Raw genomic sequence first — 21,021 nt, 5'->3', positions numbered from 1 at the left:
TAAGCAAATTCTAACCATAAAGGACTCTAAAATAATAAAAATATAATAAATAAAACCTAAATTAAAAACGTGCATAAATAAATTAAATAACTTGATCTTCAAGTCGGCTTCTCGATCACCCTTCTAATCTCGCGACATTGGGCTGTGCACGTGCATGCAATTAAAGCTCAATTTCGACACTGTTCCACTTCGAATATCTCTTCGCTCAAAACATGAAGTTGTAGATCTTTCAGTTAGCTTTCCGAATCATTTTGAATCATCTCAATCGGACTTCGGATGCGAGAGTTATAACCCGAATGGTAAACTCTGCCAGAATAGGCGAGAATCTCGGATGCATGGAATTCGACTTGTCCAACGAATTCTTCCTCTTCCTTTTCTTCCAATTCCAAACCACGGACTCTTCAAATGCCTGATTCAAGCCTTTATTCTTCAATCCCAACACGAACGGCTCCATTAATCTCACTCGCTTTCTCTTCTTCCAATTCTTTGTCTTGGAGCTTGTGCGGATCGTATCACAATGATTTTGGGAATTTTGCGGAAGAGTTGATTACGGATCTTTTGGATAAAAATCAGAATTAAAAAGTTTTATAAATATAGACTTTTATTTTGTATTTTTCTTTTCCATATATTATTAGGGGTATTTTTGACAAAATAAGAACAATAAATTTAATAAAAATAAAAATTTATTAGTTGGATTTATGGACATAAAATATACTATAGGAGGACCTATAGCAAATTGCCCCTTTATATTGTTGGAACTTTTTATCTTCTCTCACTTTATTAGTATGTCAGTAACGTTAGAATAAAATTCCACTAGGGGTGTAAACGAGCCGAGTTTGATTGATTTGACGAGTTTGGGCTCTTCGAGTATTTGTTTTTGGACTCGAGCTCTAGCTATTTTGTGACTTTTAAATAAAAAAATATTATTACTATAAGTTATAATTAAAAAAAAATGACATGTAAATTATTTATTTTATTACTTTTATGAATTTGTATTTATTTTATATCAATAATACATAAAATAAAAATAAAAAGAATAAATTAAAACCAAAAAAAAAAAAAAACACCTCACGAACAATTAAGAATGAGCTTGGATTCGACTCATCAGAAAGCTTGAGCTCGCGAGCTCGAGCTCAAGCTCAAAAATTTGAGTTTGAATTCGAGCTTTCGTCGAGTTCGCTCGGCTCATTTACACCTCCAAATTCCACAAGACAAATTTCTTTCAAACTGTAACACGACTAAAAAAAAGTAAAAACATAAAAGTATAAAATAAATATCGTTTAAAGTAATTGCGCAAAAACTAAGAAACTTAATAAAGAGCCAAATTTTCAAATAAAAAGTCCTAAATTGCCCTTTACTAATCTTGAGGAAAGATAATTAGTTGGACAATTTAGTCAGCTTCAACAACCAAGAAATTAAATTTTACCTTAAAATTTCTAAGTGGCACTTAATATTAAAAAAAAAAACAAATAGATAAACCGAGAGTGATAGTTATTTTGAAATGGAAGGAGTACAATAACAAAAGTTAATTGCGCTTCCGCCCCTCACACTTTAGTTAATTGTAGTTATACCCACACCTCAACATTTTTCTAAAGTCTGTAGTCCCAAAAAAGGCAGTACGTCTAGTAACGGTCATATAATTTGAACGGACAGTGAATGCAAATTCAAACCCCCAAAACGCCCAAAAATTCAAACACAAAAAACGCACTCTTGCTGCAGAGAAAGTACACCCCCCAATTCTCTTTCAAATTCTCAAAAAAACCTAGTCGCCAAATTCCAATGGAGAACTCGTTTGAGCAGTACCCAGAAATTCAAATCCCGGATCCGTGTGTTTCCTGCCGCGATTTTAATTGGGAAAATACGAAAAAATCGAATCCAGAAATCGAAGCTTCTGCTATGGAAGAAGATGAGAATGGAGAGTCTTTAGCTGATTTAATGGTTTGCGATTCTGGTTCGAGACTTGTCCCGAGTGGATTTATCAATCCTCCTTGTTCAGGTTTGTGAACTCAAGATTAGGTTTTCATTTGGGGGTTTTATGTTCTGGGAAATTTGGAAATTTACCCGTTTGTTAACCCTAAGTGATATTTATAAATTATTGATTTTGTCAATGTTGCTGAAAATTAGTTGGGGAAAATGTCAGAATCTGAGTAATTAAGTTCAATTTTGGGGGTTATTGTTTTTTTTTGTAAGAAATAATTGTATAAATCAAGATGGATAATTTCTTACAACATTTTTTTTTTTGCTGTAGAGAGTAAATTTCTGAAACTTGCTATAAAAATTCCGTGTTTTTTCGATTTTGAAAATTAGGCACATGTTAAAAAAATTCTGAAAATCGGCCTTTTCATCCTCAATACTATTGAACTTGAAACAAAATGTGCTGTGTGTTATACTCAATTTATTTTTCTGATTACCTATTTCTCTGTTCAAATCAGATGAAATTGTGCTTTTCGTCAATGCTGGTGCTAATACGTCAAAAGAATTAGATTCCGGTATAAAAATCCTCGAAGACGATTTTTTCGAAGGGGGGGACACATTTCAAACCGAGGAGTTCATATCCAACGGTGGAGATTGTTCGTTCATTTATCAATCAGCACGATTGGGAAGTTTCTCCTACAGTATCAAGAATCTTCCACCTGGCGATTATTACCTCGATCTTCATTTCGTAGAAATTATAAACATTAACGGGCCCAAAGGCATGCGGGTTTTTAACGTTTTTATGCAAGATGAGAAGGCAAGTGACCTTTATTTATCGCTTTTACTGTTCTATAATGAGTAAGATTGTTGTTTACAGTTAGAGCTATTCTTACTGCAGATTCTGTCTGATTTTGACATTTTCTCGATTGTTGGATCGGAAAAACCTTTGCAATTGGTTGGTGTTAGAGTTGCAGTTAAAGATGATGGAATTCTTGTCTTGAAGTTTGAAGGGATACATGGACATCCGGTAGTTAGTGGAATCTGTGTTAGAAGAGCACCTAAAACTTCGGGTATTTTTTTTTCTCGGATTAATTCTTTGAGTTTGTAGAAAGTGATTTATGATTTTTTATAATAATATTTAATTGGTTGCAGCTTCTCAGCTCGACCGTGAATTTTTCGTTTGCAAGAATTGTTCAACTGAAATCGAATTACCTTCAGCCCAGGTATGGCATAGAAATTCACGTATGCTTCGACTAAGTTAAAGGGCAAGGCCCCAAATATAGTGTTGTGTTGTTTTTTTTCGTAGTTAGTTATACATTTTTTGGATAATGCAGAAAAAAGTTATGCGAACGAAATCCATAGCAAAGTACGAGAAAAATATACAAGAGTTGAGAAATATGTTGAAGCAGAAGACTGACGAGTGTTATCAGTCTTGGATGTCTTGGACTTCTGCTAACGAACAGCTTGAGAAGGTCAGAATGGACCTCGATAATAAGACGTTCAAAGCATATTCCCTTGGTATGATTTACAATTGCCTAATTCAGTTTTTTATTTTTATTTTTTTAAGTTTTTCTTTTAGATATGCATAAATTTTCTTAACATGATTGGATAGTGTGTGTGTGTGTGTGTAATAAAAAGCACAGAATATTTTAATGTTATTCGATATTTTACAGACCAAACATTAGAGAAGCAAGCAGACAAGCTTAGGGACATCTCTAGCAAGTATGAGCACGACCAGAAGTCCTGGACAGTTGCAGTTAATACTTTAGAGCAGAAAGTAAAGGTAATTGATTTTTCAGTCGCTTTTCCTAATTATAATGCAAAACTCGAAAAACCCGAAACCCGAGACTCGAAAATAAATCATTTGTTTCTATATATGGAGTTCAGTTTTATTTGCAATATTTAAAGCAAAGTTGAAATTTTTACTTGTACAGGTGATGAAACGAGAGCACTCTCAGCTTTCTCGTGAAGCACACGAATGCGTCGACTCAATCCCCGACTTGAATAAAATGGTTTTCGCAGTTCAATCACTTGGTAAGCTCCCCATATTCCAATAAAATACTATTTTTTTGTATTTATTTAATTTTATAAATTTAATGTGGATTACTATACAGTTGACCAGTGTGAAGAACTCAAAGTGAAGTACAACGAAGAGCAAATCAAGAGACGGAAGCTCCATAACCAATTGCAGGAGGCAAAAGGTTTATTTTTTGTCATTTCGAACTTAAAATCGTAAACAACTATTTCCTTGGTTATATTCAAGATTTAATCTTATTGAATTTTTCAGGAAATATAAGGGTATTTTGTCGGTGCCGTCCCTTAAGCAAGACAGAGGTTGTAAGTGGATGTGCATCAGTGATCGACTTCGATTCTGCCAAAGATGGAGAACTTGGAATTCTAAGCAACAACTCTAACAAAAAAACCTTCAAATTCGATCGCGTTTACACTCCAAAAGATGATCAAGGTGCTTCACACACACACACACATACACACACATATCTGTATTTACTCTAATTTTAAAAAAAGTGTTCATGTTTTTAAAGTTATCAAAATCCCCCCGTAATGCAAGCATACTACCCCCTAAAACCTCACCATTTAGGGGGGTGTGTGCAAAAAAAAAAAATTGCATTATACGGGGTTTTTGCTAATTTGATATAACACAGGGTTATTAAATGCAATAAACACTATACGAATTTATTTCATTCAACATATATATACACACACACACACACACACACACACATGTGTATGTGTGTGTGTGTGTGAGTCTTTTACTAACTCCTTCTTTTTGTTTGTTTGAACAGTTGATGTTTTTGCGGATGCTGCGCCTATGGTAATATCAGTACTAGACGGATACAATGTATGTATATTTGCATACGGACAAACAGGAACGGGAAAAACATTCACAATGGAGGGTACTGAGGTCAACCGAGGAGTCAACTACAGAACCCTCGAAGAACTGTTCAAGATTGCCAATGAAAGAACCGAAACATATACTTACAATATTTCCGTTAGTGTCCTCGAAGTCTACAACGAACAGATACGCGATTTGCTCGCTGTAGAAACCTCAAAAAAGTAATTTAAAAAAAAAAAACTCGTGTTTCCTCAATATTTGAAATAGTTCATTACATTTTGTCTTATACTAATTATATATATTCTTGTCTGATTTATTACAAGGTTGGAGATCAAACAAGCTTCTGAAGGGCTTCATCATATACCTGGAATTGTGGAAGCAAAAGTCGAAAACACACAGCAAGTGTGGAATGTTCTACAGGCTGGAAGTAGTGCAAGAGCCGTTGGATCAAATAATGTGAATGAGCATAGTAGTCGCTCTCATTGGTATAACGGCTACTTTTTTTTTTTTTTTTTTTTTTCTAAATAAGATTTATATGGCTATATAAATAAAGGGTGTTATTTAATTTATTTATTTTTTAAATCAGCATGCTTTGCATTGCGGTAAAAGCGAAGAATTTGATCACGGGGGAATATACGAAGAGCAAGCTTTGGCTCGTAGATTTGGCAGGTAGTGAAAGGCTTGCAAAGACTGATGTGCAGGGTGAAAGGCTTAAAGAAGCTCAGAATATTAATAGGTCACTTTCGGCTCTCGGTGATGTCATCTCTGCTTTAGCTAATAAAAGCAGCCATATTCCATACAGGTAAATTTTAAATATCCAATTTTAAAAACTAATTTCGATTCCGCTACGGAAAACGGAATGAAAAAAAAAAGTTGAGAATTTTCGGACGAGAATTGACGTAATTCAAAAATTCCATCACGATTTTCACCCGTAATTCACTAATTCACAATTGTAATTTTCTTTTTGGAAAAAAAAAAAAAAAATTGGAATTTCGAAAAAGAAATTCTTCACTATTGTCACTGGTGTATATAAAAGCCTGACTTTGTTATTTAATGGTTATTATTTTCAGGAACTCGAAGCTGACTCATATACTACAGGATTCATTAGGTAAATGGATTGATTAATTGTTTCCTTGGCATTTTACAAATTACTTAATTTTTTTTTAAATACACATAATGACGGTTCTTCATTTTTATAGGTGGTGATTCGAAAACATTGATGTTTGTACAAATCAGTCCGTCGGATCAAGATTTAAGCGAAACGCTTAGTTCGCTAAATTTTGCAACCCGAGTTAGAGGGGTCGAATTGGGTCCCATTAGAAAACAAATAGATACAAGTGAGCTTCAAAGGATGAAAACAATGGTATGTCCTCTTTGCAAATATATTGAAAATCACTATTTCTATGTATTTGTCTAATATATATGTGTGTGTGTGTGTGTGTGTGTGTGTCTATATATATATATATATATCTATATATTTTATTATTATTATAGCTTGAGAAAGTAAGGCAAGAATCGAGGTCGAAAGACGAATCTGTGAAAAAGCTCGAAGAAAACTTACACAACTTAGAAAACAAGGCCAAAGGAAAAGACCAGGTTTACAAGAACCAATTGGATAAAATAAAAGAGCTCGAAGGACAAATCGAGTTGAAGGCATCGTTACATTGCCAATCCGAGAAACAAGTTTTAAGTATTTCGGAGAAACTAAAAGCCAAGGAAGAATATTGTTCCACACTTAAACAGAAGGTAGAAATTGGACTTCATTTTCAACGATTTATGTTTACTAATAATATTCTCCGTGTTTTTTTTCTAATCTATTATTGTATTATTTTTATTTTTCGTTTTTGAAGGTGATGGATTTAGAGAACAAGCTCAAACAACAAGAAGAAATTCAGTCTATAACTTACCAAAATAAGGTTTCTAAAAATTTATTATCATATACCGCAATTTTCAGCGTTTTTTCTTCTTGGTTTATTTTATATATATATATATATATATATATATATATATATATATATATATATATATATATATATATATATATATATATATACACACACACATGTATATATGTATATATATGCTTCTTATATTTGTCATCCTAATGTAATACAGGTAAATGATCTTGAAAACAAGCTAAGGGAGCAAGTACAACAGTCTGAGTCCACTTGTATAATCCTTCAACACAAGGTTGCAAACGTTGTTATTATTTGCGTTAATAAGGCAATGAGATTCATTGACATTATTATAATGATTTAAAAAGTATTAATACTAAATAAATTGTTCGTCTTTTTAGGTCAAAGAGCTCGAAGGAAAGTTGAAAGAACAGGAAGACAACCTAGAGTGTCTCTCACTTAACCAAAAGGTGACTCTTTTTTATGTTTATAAATTATAACTAAGTAACGATTTATAGGTGCACTGCGGGCAATATGATCGTATATGTAATTCACAATTTGGCTCAAAAGTGCTAACACACATTGTATTATTTTGCTAATGGCAGATCAAAGAGCTCGAAGATAAAGTGAGAGAGCAAGAAAAGCAGCTCGCAGAAAATGCCAGAGAGCAAGAAAAGCAGCTTGAAGATAAAGTGAGAGATCAAGAAAAGCAGCTAACTGCAGAAACACCCTTTTCGTTAAAATCCACACCGGTCGAAGAAAGCAAGCAATCACTCAAAGAAGAGAGTATCACAAACGATTCCGAGCATCGAGTTTTAAGAAGTTTGAGTCATCAAATAAACCGAAGAGGGAGCCAAATTTCGTCACACACAGTAGTAGTGAAGGAAAGCGAATCTCTTCAAGAAATTCGGAAGAAAAGATTATCAAGAAACAGTGAGGTCGAAAACAATAGTAGTGTTGCAGTAAGTGACAACAACAACAACAACAACAACAACAACAACAACAAAATCAGGCACTCGGATCCTCCAAGGCCCGTTTCTCGAGTTCCGAGGGCAACTGCTAAGCCCGTTGTGGCCCCACAGAGGCCCGTAGCGGGGCCCGTTGCTCGAACCAAAACGAGCAGGGATCCAGTGCAGGCGGTCAAGGAGAGGGATAGCAAGAAGAGAATGTGGTCAAGATAAGTCAAAAAACTCTATAAAATTGCATGACTAGAAATACTGATATATACATAGCTTTGACTTTGTGTTTGACTTTGAGTTTGACTTTGTTGATGATGATTCGGATGTGGGGTTTGTGTAGTGTTTTCTGTTGTGTCACACTGTGTGTAATGCCTGTAGAGAATTAGTGTTTTTATCAGCTACAAGTGTGTGTACAAAGTACAACACCTCATTGAAATATGCCTTTGTAGCTGAAAGTTATTGTTGTTACTGAATTGGTTGTATTTGTCATGATGTTTGTGTTTTCTGAATTTTCTTTAGCAATATATAAATTTGTCTTGAAGTTTTATGGATTGAATATATTTAGCAATTTGAACAAATAGAAAGAATTTGATTAATTTAAAGGACTCGGACACATTAGCTATGTAGCATGTATTTATAAATATGCTATGGGTGTAAATTAGGGCCAGACGCCTAGGGATGGCAATGGGTATGTGTTTACGGGTCTTGTTGGAACCGACCCGTATAAATATATTATATTTTATAATTAATCTATATTTAAAAATCAATTTATGATTTCATTTATCAAACTTTCAGTTTTTATCGTGTCTATTCTAATTTACCCATTTTTTACTATTTCATTTATTTGAATCTCATTTCTCGTATGTAAAATCTATCACTTGCAATCTTGCCTTTTGAACTTCACTTATCATAGAAGTTAAATATAATTAATTATATACTTTTATTATTTACTTTATATCACTTGTAGAATAGCTCAAGTGTATATTTAATTTCAAGCGACTTTCCTAAACGTAGCAGTTGAAAGAACCAAATTACGAGTATTACTTTAGTTTTCTCTATATTATTTGTTTACTTTATTTCTTTGCATATTTTTTTTTTCTTCAAATAAAATTAAAATGTCCCTTATAATATATCAACTTAAATGTACACGTGAATGTGATTTAGCAAATAATATTACATTTTGTAGTCAATGAATTCTTTAATTTATTTGGAAAAAAAATATTTTTTTTGAATCATAAGTAATTTCATATTAAGTACATAAATAATATATAATAAATTTTATATGCATTTATTTTGGGTCTTGAGAGTCAGTTCCCAACACATGTAAGATGTGTTGTAAAAAAAAGTAAAAACGCTCCCCAAAGTTAGGAAAAGATTTTTCCGCCTCTCTCCCCTTCTCGGCCACGGAGGTGCTTTGGGCAGCGGCTTCTCCTCTTCCGGTGGGCGGACTTGATCGGTGGCAACACCATTAAACTCGTCTCAACGGCGCGTTCAATTTGAGTGTGATTTTGTGGGGTTTTGTCGTCGGTTATGGGAGTGTCGTTTTGTCATCTTCTTTGGCAGATCTAGGGTTTTGGACGACGGCTTGGTTGTGTTGGTGTGAGAGATTGCTCGCTGCTTGGTGGGGTGGTTGGATCTACGAATTCTAGGGCTTTGGCCATGCTTCGGTGGCTAGGATTTGGATCTAGTGGGCGGTTTTCGGCGGCCCTAGGGCGGTGCACCAGGATCCGGCGGCCGCGAGTTGACGGCCATTGTTGGCGGCGTGGGCTCGAGGTTAGGGTTCGGTGGGCTTTGGCGGCTAGGGTTTTCGGTGGGCTTTGACGGCTAGGGTTTGGGTAGACTAGGGTTAGGGAGTCACTAGGGGTTAGGGTTTGGTGTGAGGCGCCTCATCGGCGAGAAAAAAGGCCAGGGGCGGGGGTGGAAGAGGAGCGAATACGGCTCCCCCCGTCGCGATTGCTGCAGAAAAATTCCTACATAAAAGACGACAGAGACCATCCCACATGCCGAAACATCATTGACATGTGAAATACGACGTCCGACGACGGTCCCAACATCTGGGGAGGGTGAACGAATGAATTGGTCCCAATTCTTCAAAGGCGCCCCTCCCCCAGCGGAGGAATTGGCACTAGATCCGGTGAAGGGTGTGGATGACACAAACATCCTCCAATTTGAGGAAGAAGACGAGGTTGATTTGGGCACGAATGGAGTGTTCTTGGTTATTGGTTACTTTTCGGGGAAATTCTCCGGGATTGATGCTATACGTGAGATCAAGACGCGATGGCAGGTCCCGGTGAAATTCGAAATCCATCCTACGGGGTGAATTGTGTACAAATTCACAACGGACCAAGATAGGATGAAGGTGGTGGAGACGTGGATGTTTGACCATGGCTTAGCGAAGTTATATATCCGAGCCATGCCGGACTTCTTCAACTTCGACATCAATGATATGATGTTTGTGCCGGTGTGGGTGATTTTCCGAAACATCTCGACGAAAATCTACAACAAAAAGGCGTTGAGTAAGATCGTTCATAAAATCGGCAAACCAATACAAATGGACAAAGTGGCGAGTGAAATGGGACGGTTGGGGTTTGCCCGACTCCAAGTTGAAGTGGATGCGCCCAAACCCTTACGACGATCGCCTACGTTGATCAATGTGAAAGGTAAAAGCTATGAGGTCCTTATTGAGTATAGCTATGAACCGGTATTTTGTTCGAAAGGCCAAACCTTTATGCATAAGACGGACCAATGTCGGGGGGAGGCGGTGTTGAAGAGAGGGCGAAGCCGGAAGCCCAAACCGGTGGTGAGTGTTGCACAAGATCCACCAGTGACAACAGTTTGGGCGGGCAAGCGCACGGTAATTGAAGATGACACGGTGGTGGAGACTGTGGCGGGGACAAAAAAAGACACCGTGGTTGGCGATGAGGGAGTCTCGGATGATGCATCCACCGACTGTTACGAAGTGGATAACGATGACGAGGGTTCTTTGGTGGAGTTTAAATCCCTTGACTCTCTGAAAACCCCGGGAACAACTCCAAAATCGATGATTACCACCAAGAAAAAGTTCATCCCCCCGGATGCGATCCTTCTACCCAAAGAAGAGGATGCTAGCACGGGACCGTCGACCTAGCAAGATTCGGATCGAGAGGACCGAGAGGAGAAAGAGCCGCGGGGGGGCCTCGTTCCCCCACGGTCGAAATGATCATTAGTTGCTGGAATGTAAGGGGTTGCTCAACTCTCTCACACAAAAGGAGGTCGTGGACCTCATTGGGAAGCAAAAACTTGTGGTGTGGCTTACTAGAAACGAAGATTTGGAACCCGGGAACCCTGACCTCTATCATGGGTCGATGTTTGTACCATTGGGAGAACTTCAACAACTTTTATCTCCACACGGCAGGCCGAATTCTAATTGCGGAACCTGGACGTGGCTCGATTGGAAGTGGTTGAAATGACGGCATATGTGATCCATTGCAAGGTAACACGTATTGTCACCCAACGGCCATACTTTGTTAGTTTTGTCTATTGGCCTTTTCATGCCAGTTATGCGACGGCTGCTGGGGCAGTCACTTGTTGGGTTTGGGACGAGCCTTACCTCGCCATGGATTTGCTTGGCTGACTTCAATGTGGTGCTCAAACCCACGGAAAATTCGGGAGGTAATGTGCTTACCCCTTATTTGCTGAATGATATACATGAATGCTTTCGTCAATGTGGATTGGAAGATTTGCCCTCAACGGGCTTCCACTACACTTGGACAAACCAAACGGTGTGGAGCAAACTCGATCGTACGCTTGTGAACCAATCTTGGAGGGATGTATTTGAGGGTAGTTCGGCACAATTCCTCCTTTTTGGGGCGGTGTCGGATCACTCTCTGATAATTGTGAAACTTTGAGGAACAGAGCACCCAGCCTTTCGGTCTTTTCGGTTTTTCAACATGTGGACACAACATGGAGATTTCCAATGACAAGGGAGGTTTGGTCGTCCTGCCACCCGGGAAGCCGCCAATGGCATGTATGCCAAAATCTCAAGGATCTTAAGCATCCACTTAAGCGCCTCAACCGACGAGAGTTTGGGCATATATCGGAGCGGTTCAAATGGACGGATATTGAACTTGAGGAAATCCAGCAAGCTTACCACAACGACCCCCACAATCCATAGTTACGTGGGGAGATGTTGGCCAATGTGGAGAGATTTCGGTTTTTGGGGAAAGCGGAGATAGTTTTTTCTACCAAAAGGCGAAACTTCACTATTTACGGGACATTGATCGGACAACCAAATTTTTCCATGGGATTTCCAAACGGAATAATATTGTCTCGCTTTGCAAGGAAGACGGCTCGGTTACTAATTCTCGGGATGAAGTCCTTGCCGAATTCGAGACTTTTTATAAAAAAATCTTGGGTACTCGGGTTCCGTGTGAACTGGTCGACCCACAAATCATTGCCACCGGTCCGGTTCTTGGAGAGGATGATTGGGCAGGTTTGATGCAGCCAGTGATGGGGGTGGAGATTCATGAACCCCTTTTCGATATTTCAGACGATAAAGCGTCGGGCCCGGATGGATATACGGCCCTCTTCTTCAAAGCCGCATGGACGACGGTGCGACCCCTCTTCACGGAAGCGGTTTTGAAGTTCTTTCGAAGTGGTGAGTTGCTCATACAATGGGACAACACGGTCTTGGTGTTTATCCCGAAATCGGCCCAAACACAAACGGTGGGGGATTTCCGACCCATCGCCTGCTGCAATGTCATCTATAAGGTAAGTGCAAAGGTCCTTACGAAACGCCTCAAGAAGGTTCTACCATCCATCATCGATAAAGCCCAATGGGCTTTTGTGGGTGGTCGATCGATCAGGACAACATTCATATGGTTGAACAACTTATGAGGGGATAGGAACGCAAATGTATTTCGTCCCGGTGTTTACTCAAAATGGATTTACGAAAAGCCTACGACTCCGTAAATTGGGATTTTCTACGGTCTATGTTGACGGGACTTGGATTCCCGGACACGGTGATTCGGTGGATTATGTAGTGTGTGACATCGGCCTCCTATACGGTGTCGGTTAATGGAGTGACGAGGGGTTTCTTCCCGGGATGAGAGGATTACGACAAGGGTACCCGTTATCACCTTATATATTTGTTATTTGCATGGAGAATCTATCCCGACTGCTGCATGTGAGAACGACGGAGCAAGAGCTCAACTATCATCCGATGTGTCACTTGCACAAAGTGACGCAACTTATCTTTGCTGACGATTTGATGCTTTTCTCGAGAGGTGATGTTGCATCTGTTCGCACGCTTGCCACGATGGTGCTTGAGTTTGGGCGAGCATCGGGGCTCCAAGTGAATAACTTGAAATCCAACTTATTCCTTGTTGGAGTCCATGTGGCCGACCGTACGACTATTGAGGAGGAATTCCACTTTGCTACTGGAACGTTCCCCTTTGCTATTTGAGCATGACATAGGGGTTTGAACGGGTCATACGCTCTCATACGCCAGCCGATTGGAGACCTTGAAGGCAGTTGTTCAAGGTACGTGTTGCTATTGGCTCTCGATCTTTTCTATCCTGATTACGGTCATTGGTTATATTGGTTGTTATTATTATTATTATTATTATTATTATTATTATTATTATTATTATTATTATTATTATTATTATTATTATTATTATTATTATTATTATTATTATTATTATTATTATTATTATTATTATTATTATTATTATTATTATTATTATTATTATTATTATTATTATTATTATTATTATTATTATTATTATTATTATTATTATTATTATTATTATTATTATTATTATTATTATTATTATTATTATTATTATTATTATTATTATATATGTAAATATAATTATATAATTATATATGTAATATTAGCATTTAAACTAAAATTAATTAAAAAAAATCAGATTTTTAATAAAATTTTGGTAATTCGGTTATTTACCGAACCGAACGCTAAACGGTGTGAAATTTTGGCTACCAAAATTTCGGTACAATTTTTACCGAATGAACGCCCCTAAATTTATCAAATGGAGGGATTTTTTTATATTCTAACACACATTTCCCATTTCCTCATTTTCCACTCATTTCATTTCTGCTTTTTTTTTTTGCACACCAAGCCCTTCTTCTTTCTTCTTCTTCTCTTTCCCCACCGATAACCTAGAACACCTTTCATCCCGACCGAATCTATGGCTCAGAAGAGAGACAAGGAAGAAACGGAGCTCAAAGTTCCCGAAAACATACCGATATGCACCCCGCCGCAGACGATTTCCCCTCCTCCTCCTCAGATTCCGTCCACCAGATCACCGGATATTTCAGATCCGAAGATTTCGGCCGCTGCTTGTATCCAGATCCGAAGAACACCGCCGCCATGGCCAGTTGGGTGGCGAATACAAAGGCATCTTCCTCTAACCGATAATCCATGGCGGAGGTAATTGCCAAGAGAAGAGAGAAGTGAGAAGACGAGAAGAGGAAAGACGAGAAAAGAAGAAGAGAGAACGGCAGAAGAGAGAAGACGAGAAGAGGAGAAAAAAAAAAAAAGAACGGCAATGGGTTAGGGGTAATAAGGGTGGTTTGGGAATTATTAAATAATATTTGGGTAGGATATTAGGTAAGGGGGTTTTCTCTAATTATTTTTGGGAGGGGGAATTTTCTTAACTCATTTACCTAGATGAGGGGGGTCTTGCTAATTATCCCTTAAATAAAAAAGAAAAGGATGAGATTTCACGGTCCGTCAATATTGGATCAATTTTCATGATATTTCGCTAAAGGTTCTCATTCGAATAAAGAAAATGGGTCATTACAAATAAGTTTATTAATGAGTACTTATTCATAAAGAGATTCAGATAAACAACTTTTTTATCAATAAATCTACATATGGTCCAGATTTTTGTAAAGGATTAAAATAACCTCTCATACTTTAATATGCTCCAATTTCATTCTTAACTTTATTTAACCTCAATTTGACCCAAAATTTCACAAATTATTCAATTTTGACCCAAAATATTTTTTTTATTTTTTTTTAAATTTCAAAAAAAAAATTCCCGCCGGATTCCGGCGGCCAACGCCGGTCTCCGGCATTGACTTTTCAATTTTTTTTTCTTTTCTTTCTTTCTGTAACTTTTTTTTCGTTTAAACAGTAATATTGCTGTGATTGACAGTAATATTAACTATAGGGGCTCTTTGACATAACCCCCCAATTACTTTTTTTAATAGGGATAGGCCCAAAATATTTTAGACCATTTGAGAAAAGCCCACACCCATTTTCAGCTATTATGTTTTCCAGCTTTGCCCCGCCCGCCACGTCATCACTGGGTCCGCGCTCAGCATTTTTTTTTCCGTCTTTTCTGTATCAGTTTTCTTAATCGACTATGAAGCATAGTCGATTAGCCTTAATCGACTATGCTTCATAGTCGATTAAGGAAATTCTTTCATTTTTTCATTTTTTTTTTGTTTTTTTTATTTTTTTTTCTATATCAGGTATATTAATCGACTATGATGAAGCATAGTCGATTAAGAATCTGCTACTAAACATAACAAATTACAACTGCGAAAAAAATACAAAATCAACTATATTTTACAAAAAACGAAAAATATACAAACGTTATAAATGATTTATACAATTGAAATCAATAAACAAGAAATCCAAAAAAATAAAAAAAAACTGGAGTCGATCAACCTTAATCAAATACCAGAACATAGTCGATTAGCTTAATCGACTATGAACATGTACATAGTCGATTTAGGTTTCAGCCTGCACGAAATTCTCTACACCCGCACAAAAAAACCCAAAAACAACCTCCCCATCGTCACCACACCACCCAGAGCTCCTGCCATGGCCGAACCCGTCAGGTTTTGAGCATGTTCAGCTCCACCAATGAAGCAACATCAGTCTTGAGCACCTTCTTCACAATCTCCTCCTTGATGATGGCCTCGCACACAACCGATTTTTCCCTCCCTTTAATCCAGTTCACCGCAGCAGGTTTCTTGTCCGAACAGTAGTCAGAGAGGCCTTGACGGAGTCGGAATCCTTGGGCAGGCGGCGTTGGTCAACGGAGGCACCTTTCATCAATCTGACAACGGTAGCAGTGGACGGCGGAGGAGAGATAGTGGTGGTGGTGATGGGCAGAGATGGTTGACGATTAAGGGTTTGTAGATCCGCCGCGCCACCACTGACTTTGTAGATCCGCCGCGCCAGCGCCTCCGCGAAGTAGGTGGCGACTTTCCTCATGGCCCCCACCTGAGACACCGCGAGTACGCCCACGTGCTTCACCAGCGCGTCGGCAAGTTTCATGTTCTCCTGCCGGACGGCCTCCGCGCACGCCATCAGAGTGTGGACGAGCCTCACCCCTGCCTCCTGCGAGTCCACCACCATCACCGGCAGCGCCGCCGCGGCGGCGGCGGCATGCAGAAACCCAGTCTCGGAAAATTCAGATCTCGTCCTCTTATTAGCGCTCTCGGGGAGGTCAACGGCGTCGTCCTTCTATTTGTTGCTGAAAATTGCGCCGCCGGGAATCGCCCTGAGGTCGTCGTCGTGCCCATTAGATTCGCAGGAGATTCCAATTTGATTACCGGAAATCATATCGAATCCGTTACTCGAGCTGCCGAGCTCCGACAACATGCTCTCGATTAAATATGAGAGGAATTAGGGTTTCAAAATAATACATTGACAAATAAGGGTAGATTTGGAATTATAAAAATAATATTTGGTGGAATACTAGGTAAGGGGGTTTTCTCTAATTATTTTTGGGAGGGGGGGTTTCCTTAATTACATTTCCTAGATGAGGGGGGTATTGCTAATAATCCCTTAACTATATTACTGTTAAATACAGTAAAATTAACTAAACTACAGTTTAACACAGTAATATTGCTATATTAATCTCTAGCACAATAATATTAACACAACAAAACTCATTATTATTGTGTAATAGAGTAATATTACTATGTTGACCTTTCGACAAATGTAAACATAATAAAAAGCCAAAAGAATTAATATTACTGTGAGTGACGGTAATATTACTATAACAACAGTAATATTACAATAATAGACAGTAATATTATTACGTTACTCCGTGAATAACTTAAACAAACAAAAAAATCCAAACAAAATAATAATATTGATGTGGTTGACAGCAATATTACTATAACAACAGTAATATTACCGTCAACCACAGTAATATTATTGTGTTTACAGTAATATTACAATAATAGACAGTAATATTATTACGTTACTCCGTGAATAACTCAAACAAAACAAAAAACCCAAAAAAATAATAATATTGATGTTGTTGACAGTAATAGTATTGCGTTTACAGTTATTTTACTGTCAACGACAGTAATATAATTATGTTGACTTGTCAACAAATCAAAAAAAAAAATAACAAAAAAAAAAATAATAATATTACGTTAATTTACTGTCAATGGCAGAACAATTACATAAATGTATTGTCAACGGCAGTACAATTACGTTAATTAACTGTCATTGACAGTATAATTACGTTAATTTACTGTCAGTGACAACACAATTACGGTCAACGTTTAGCGGCAGACGTAAAAAAAACCGCAAAAAAAAACTTAAAAAAACACTAAAAAGGGTCAACGCCGGAAACAGGCGAAATAATCCGGAAGAAAAGAAAAAATAAAAAATAAAAAAAATCGAAAAGTCAATGCCAGAATCCGGCGGCAAAAAAAAAAATTGAAAAAAAAAAGGTCAAAATTGGATTTTTGTGGACAAAATTAATTAAATTGGGGTTACAATTAAGAATTGAGTATAAAGGGTTGGGTAATATTGGCATATACATTAATGTTTCATTTATTTATATAACTAGCATTTTTCCCCCGTGCGATGCACGGGATATTATTTAAATAGTGAAAAAAATTAACAATTTAATACATAATAAGAAAATATAGTACATTAATGTAGTAAAATTTAATAATATAGTACTATTCATATTTTATATAACATTAGTTTTTTTAAATCTTACATGTTAAGATATAATCTAATTAAATAGACTAAGATTTAACAAATCGAATTTCTAGCTTTATATCCCTTAAAAACCCTTCAAAAAAATAGCCCAAAAGAAAAAGACCTAATTAAGTAGACCACTTGAAGGGAACTTCTTGTTAAGTTCTAAAGATTTGTTAGAGCTCTCTAATACCTCTCTGAGTATACTTACCTTCTAAAATGTAATAGAATATGGAATGTTGTATAGAATTACTGGCGACCGTAGTATTGAATCAATCTTATCGTCAATTAGGGAGGTGAAATACTGTATATAAGAATAAAATTCCATTTGTAAACCAACCAACTTGTAAATACAACATAAAGTTATAGAAGTATAGATTTGTCAAACACATTGGCACTTTGTTTCAAAAATTTCCAATCAAAGAAAAAAGTACAGCAATTTAGACAAAATTAAGAGTTCACTTTTTTTCTCATTTCAAACGGGTGAATATTACATCCACAATGCGTGATCAAGTCACGCGAGACTTTGGCATAACCAGAGTCACTCCAGAAAATACCCCATGATTCTTTTATGACCATAATTTTCATCGTTGAAGGAAGCAAATTTATGGCATGTTCTTCCTATAGAATTTCAACTTGGTCATTAATTTCAGCACCGTTTTACACTCTCGGTCCTTCTCATTTAATAAGAGTTGATATAATTTTTATTGCAGTTCAATAAAATTTCATCCACTGTAACACCCTTAAGAGATTTCACTTCATTGATACTAAAGCTAGGAAATCTATTTACCAACATATGGACCATTGATGGGCATAACCCGTCAACAGTTAAGTAGTCTCCTTTTTAATTTTGTTCTCATGGATATGACTTAGAGTTACCTATATTAGTTGAGTGGATATCCGCATTTTGTTGTTTGGAAACATCTTATTTTACATGTCAATCAATTCTTGTACGAATGGCATAACAGTAGCACATTTCAACAACTTCTATTTTTTTGTCACGACCATTCGGCTCACCAGCAATACGCGACTAAAGCCCAACAACAAGGGCATAAACTTCTCCCAAACACACCTATCCATAGTTGAATATCTTTACCACGTTAAAAACTTTACGTGCATCTTGAGTTTGGATGATGTGCTCTTTCAGCACCATTCTCGTATTAATGTTCCATTTTATATTTTGAGAGAATAAATTTTTGGGGTAATATGCTAGGACTCCCTCAAATGAAACTTAATTTGAAGTAAATGACAAATTCAAATCCTATCTTTTAATTAAATCCTTAATTTGATTATGACATACATTCTTAATTATTTTTTTATCCCTAAATTGCCATTATACCCTAAATCTTTTAATCTATATATTCATTCACGTTTTTTCTGAACTAAATTTATTTATATTTGTTATTTCTCTCTTTCTCTCCCTCCCCTCCCCTTTTTCGCCTCTTTTCTCTCTCTCTCTCTCTCTCTCTCTCTCTCTCTCTCTCTCTCTCTCTCTCTCTCTCTCTCTCTCTCTCTCTCTCTCTCTCTCTCTCTCTCTCTCTCTCTCTTTCTCTCTCTTTTTCTCTCCTCTCTCTCTCTCTCTTCTTTCTTCCTCTCTTTCTTTCTCTCCCGATCTCCATATATATCCCTCTGGACCAGTTTTTTGTTTGGGCTCATGAGTCAGATGTGCCATATGCTTGGAGAAGCAAACAGGGGTGGCGGCGGACAAGAAGGCGGCGGCGGAGTGGGCGGCAGTGAATCTTAAGGTGGCGGCTGCAGTGAACCTATGGTGACGGCGGATCTGAAGGCGGCGACGGAGTGGGTAATGGTGGCGTGTCGGATATATGGTGGCGGTGGTGGATCTGAACCGGCGATGGAGTGCGTAGCGGAGGTGGCATCGTTTTTGGGAAGAGATGAGTTCAAGTATATGAGTGGTGGTGGGTTATGGTGGGGGTGGTTATGGCAATAGTGGAGGCGGTGGCAGCAAGGGTTTAGCATGGAGATTGGGAACCAGAATATTCATCTCATAGCTCAAGGAATGAAATGAGATTGGGAACCAGAAGATTCATCTCATAGCTTAAACGTGATTGAGAGCCTGAAAACTCATCTCATAGCTCAAACGAGATTGGGAGCCAGTAGACTCGTCTCATAATACAATGATTTATGAGTAAATGAGATTGGGAGCTTGAAGACTCATCTCATAGTTCAAGAATTTCCTCAACATCCTGAGTTTGATTTTAAAGAGGTATACTCTCTCATGATAAATGTTATTAAATACGTGGTCACAAAGTATCTTATGGGGATCTAGATACAAGTATTTATATGAAAGTCCCAGAAGAACTTCGATTTCCTGAAGCAATTAGTTCCTGGCCACGGATCATGATTCAAGCTAATTACGCAAACTTATTTACTATATTTTCGCCTAAAGTCACTTTGGAAAACCATGTTAATGTTATTGACTTTGATATATTATACGAGCTCGCTCCCATGTAGACATCAGGGGGAGTTAACTTGAGGGGGAGTACCTTGTAGATACTCAATTTCCAGAAGATACTCGAGTGTCCTGTTGTACTCTTTTTCCTTTGTGCGAGGTTTTTTTTTCCACAGGGTTTTCGCTACTCGACAAGGTTTTAATGAAGCAATATATGTTGATTGAAAAGATTGTGCGTAGTACTAACCGAGGTTGATTTTGCACAATTGCGAAAAAATGCAAAATCAACTATATTTTACAGAAAACAAAAAATATACAAGCATTATAATTGATTTATACAATTGGAATCAATAAATAAAAAAATTGGAGTTGATTAACTTTAATCAACTACCAGATCATAGTCGATTAACTTAATCGACTATTGAAAACATACATAGTCGATTAAGGTTTCAGCCTGCACGAATTTCTTTACTTGCGCCGTCATCCGCCCGATCCACCAAAAAACCCTAAATCTACCTCCACTTCGTCACCACACCGTCGCCACACCACACTTTGTCAACCATAGTGGGAGTTCGAACTCCCAGTCTCCCAGTTTCAAGAAATAGAATCCTCCATTAACGACTTTACTGAAAAACTCCATTAAAATATAACAAGAAGAAAAAAAAAAGAAAAAAAAAACACAGAGAAGAAAGAAGATGAAGAATCTGAAAATTCATACTTTGTTCCCAACAAACTGTAAACTTGTCCAAATCAACAGAAAATTCTGACAGATCTACTCACACTCGTGATATATTTGCATAAATTAATCCCAAAACAAATTGGGTGTTGTTTTTTTCTCTCTTAATTTCTTACGCGATTTATTGTAAGGAAAAAAAAGATATTAATGTGTATATGGCTTCAATCCCGTTGATGATATGAGTGACGATCTTTTCCATTTGTACAGTGAAGAAGAGGAAAAATGAAGAGAGAAAGAGGGTACAAGAAGAAGAAGATGATGAGGAAAAATGAGAGAGAAAGTTTGT

General features: G+C 37.3%; 1 protein-coding gene across 1 annotated transcript; it reads left to right on the top strand.

The window, feature by feature from the left end:
• The first annotated feature begins 1,493 nt into the window (after nucleotides 1–1,493).
• Nucleotides 1,494–8,163, top strand: LOC105964940 (Di-glucose binding protein with Kinesin motor domain-containing protein). Its single transcript, XM_088822477.1, has 19 exons — nucleotides 1,494–1,996; nucleotides 2,433–2,731; nucleotides 2,813–2,984; nucleotides 3,067–3,137; nucleotides 3,249–3,432; nucleotides 3,588–3,697; nucleotides 3,849–3,948; nucleotides 4,029–4,115; nucleotides 4,202–4,378; nucleotides 4,719–4,989; nucleotides 5,092–5,253; nucleotides 5,355–5,570; nucleotides 5,839–5,876; nucleotides 5,968–6,131; nucleotides 6,263–6,514; nucleotides 6,619–6,684; nucleotides 6,884–6,958; nucleotides 7,065–7,133; nucleotides 7,269–8,163. The coding sequence occupies exons 1-19, from the start codon at nucleotides 1,657–1,659 to the stop codon at nucleotides 7,842–7,844; spliced, it is 3,429 nt and encodes a 1,142-aa protein (XP_088678603.1). The 5' UTR covers nucleotides 1,494–1,656; the 3' UTR covers nucleotides 7,845–8,163.
• Nucleotides 8,164–21,021: the final 12,858 nt, after the last annotated feature.

Source organism: Erythranthe guttata, chromosome 8 (assembly GCF_056151865.1).
Source record: "Erythranthe guttata isolate IM_541 chromosome 8, IM_541, whole genome shotgun sequence".
NCBI classification, from domain to species: Eukaryota; Viridiplantae; Streptophyta; class Magnoliopsida; order Lamiales; family Phrymaceae; genus Erythranthe; species Erythranthe guttata.
Note: the sequence above shows the minus strand (reverse complement) of the source record. Positions and strands in the feature narration are given on the sequence as shown.

Bases quoted from the DNA above. Each gene is read 5' to 3' on its own strand.
- LOC105964940 (XM_088822477.1), top strand. From the start codon at position 1,657: ATGCAAATTCAAACCCCCAAAACGCCCAAAAATTCAAACACAAAAAAC. The intron at 2,732-2,812 runs GCAAGTGACCTT...TTCTTACTGCAG, and splicing joins TTTTTATGCAAGATGAGAAG to ATTCTGTCTGATTTTGACAT. The intron at 6,959-7,064 runs GTTGCAAACGTT...TCGTCTTTTTAG, and splicing joins GTATAATCCTTCAACACAAG to GTCAAAGAGCTCGAAGGAAA.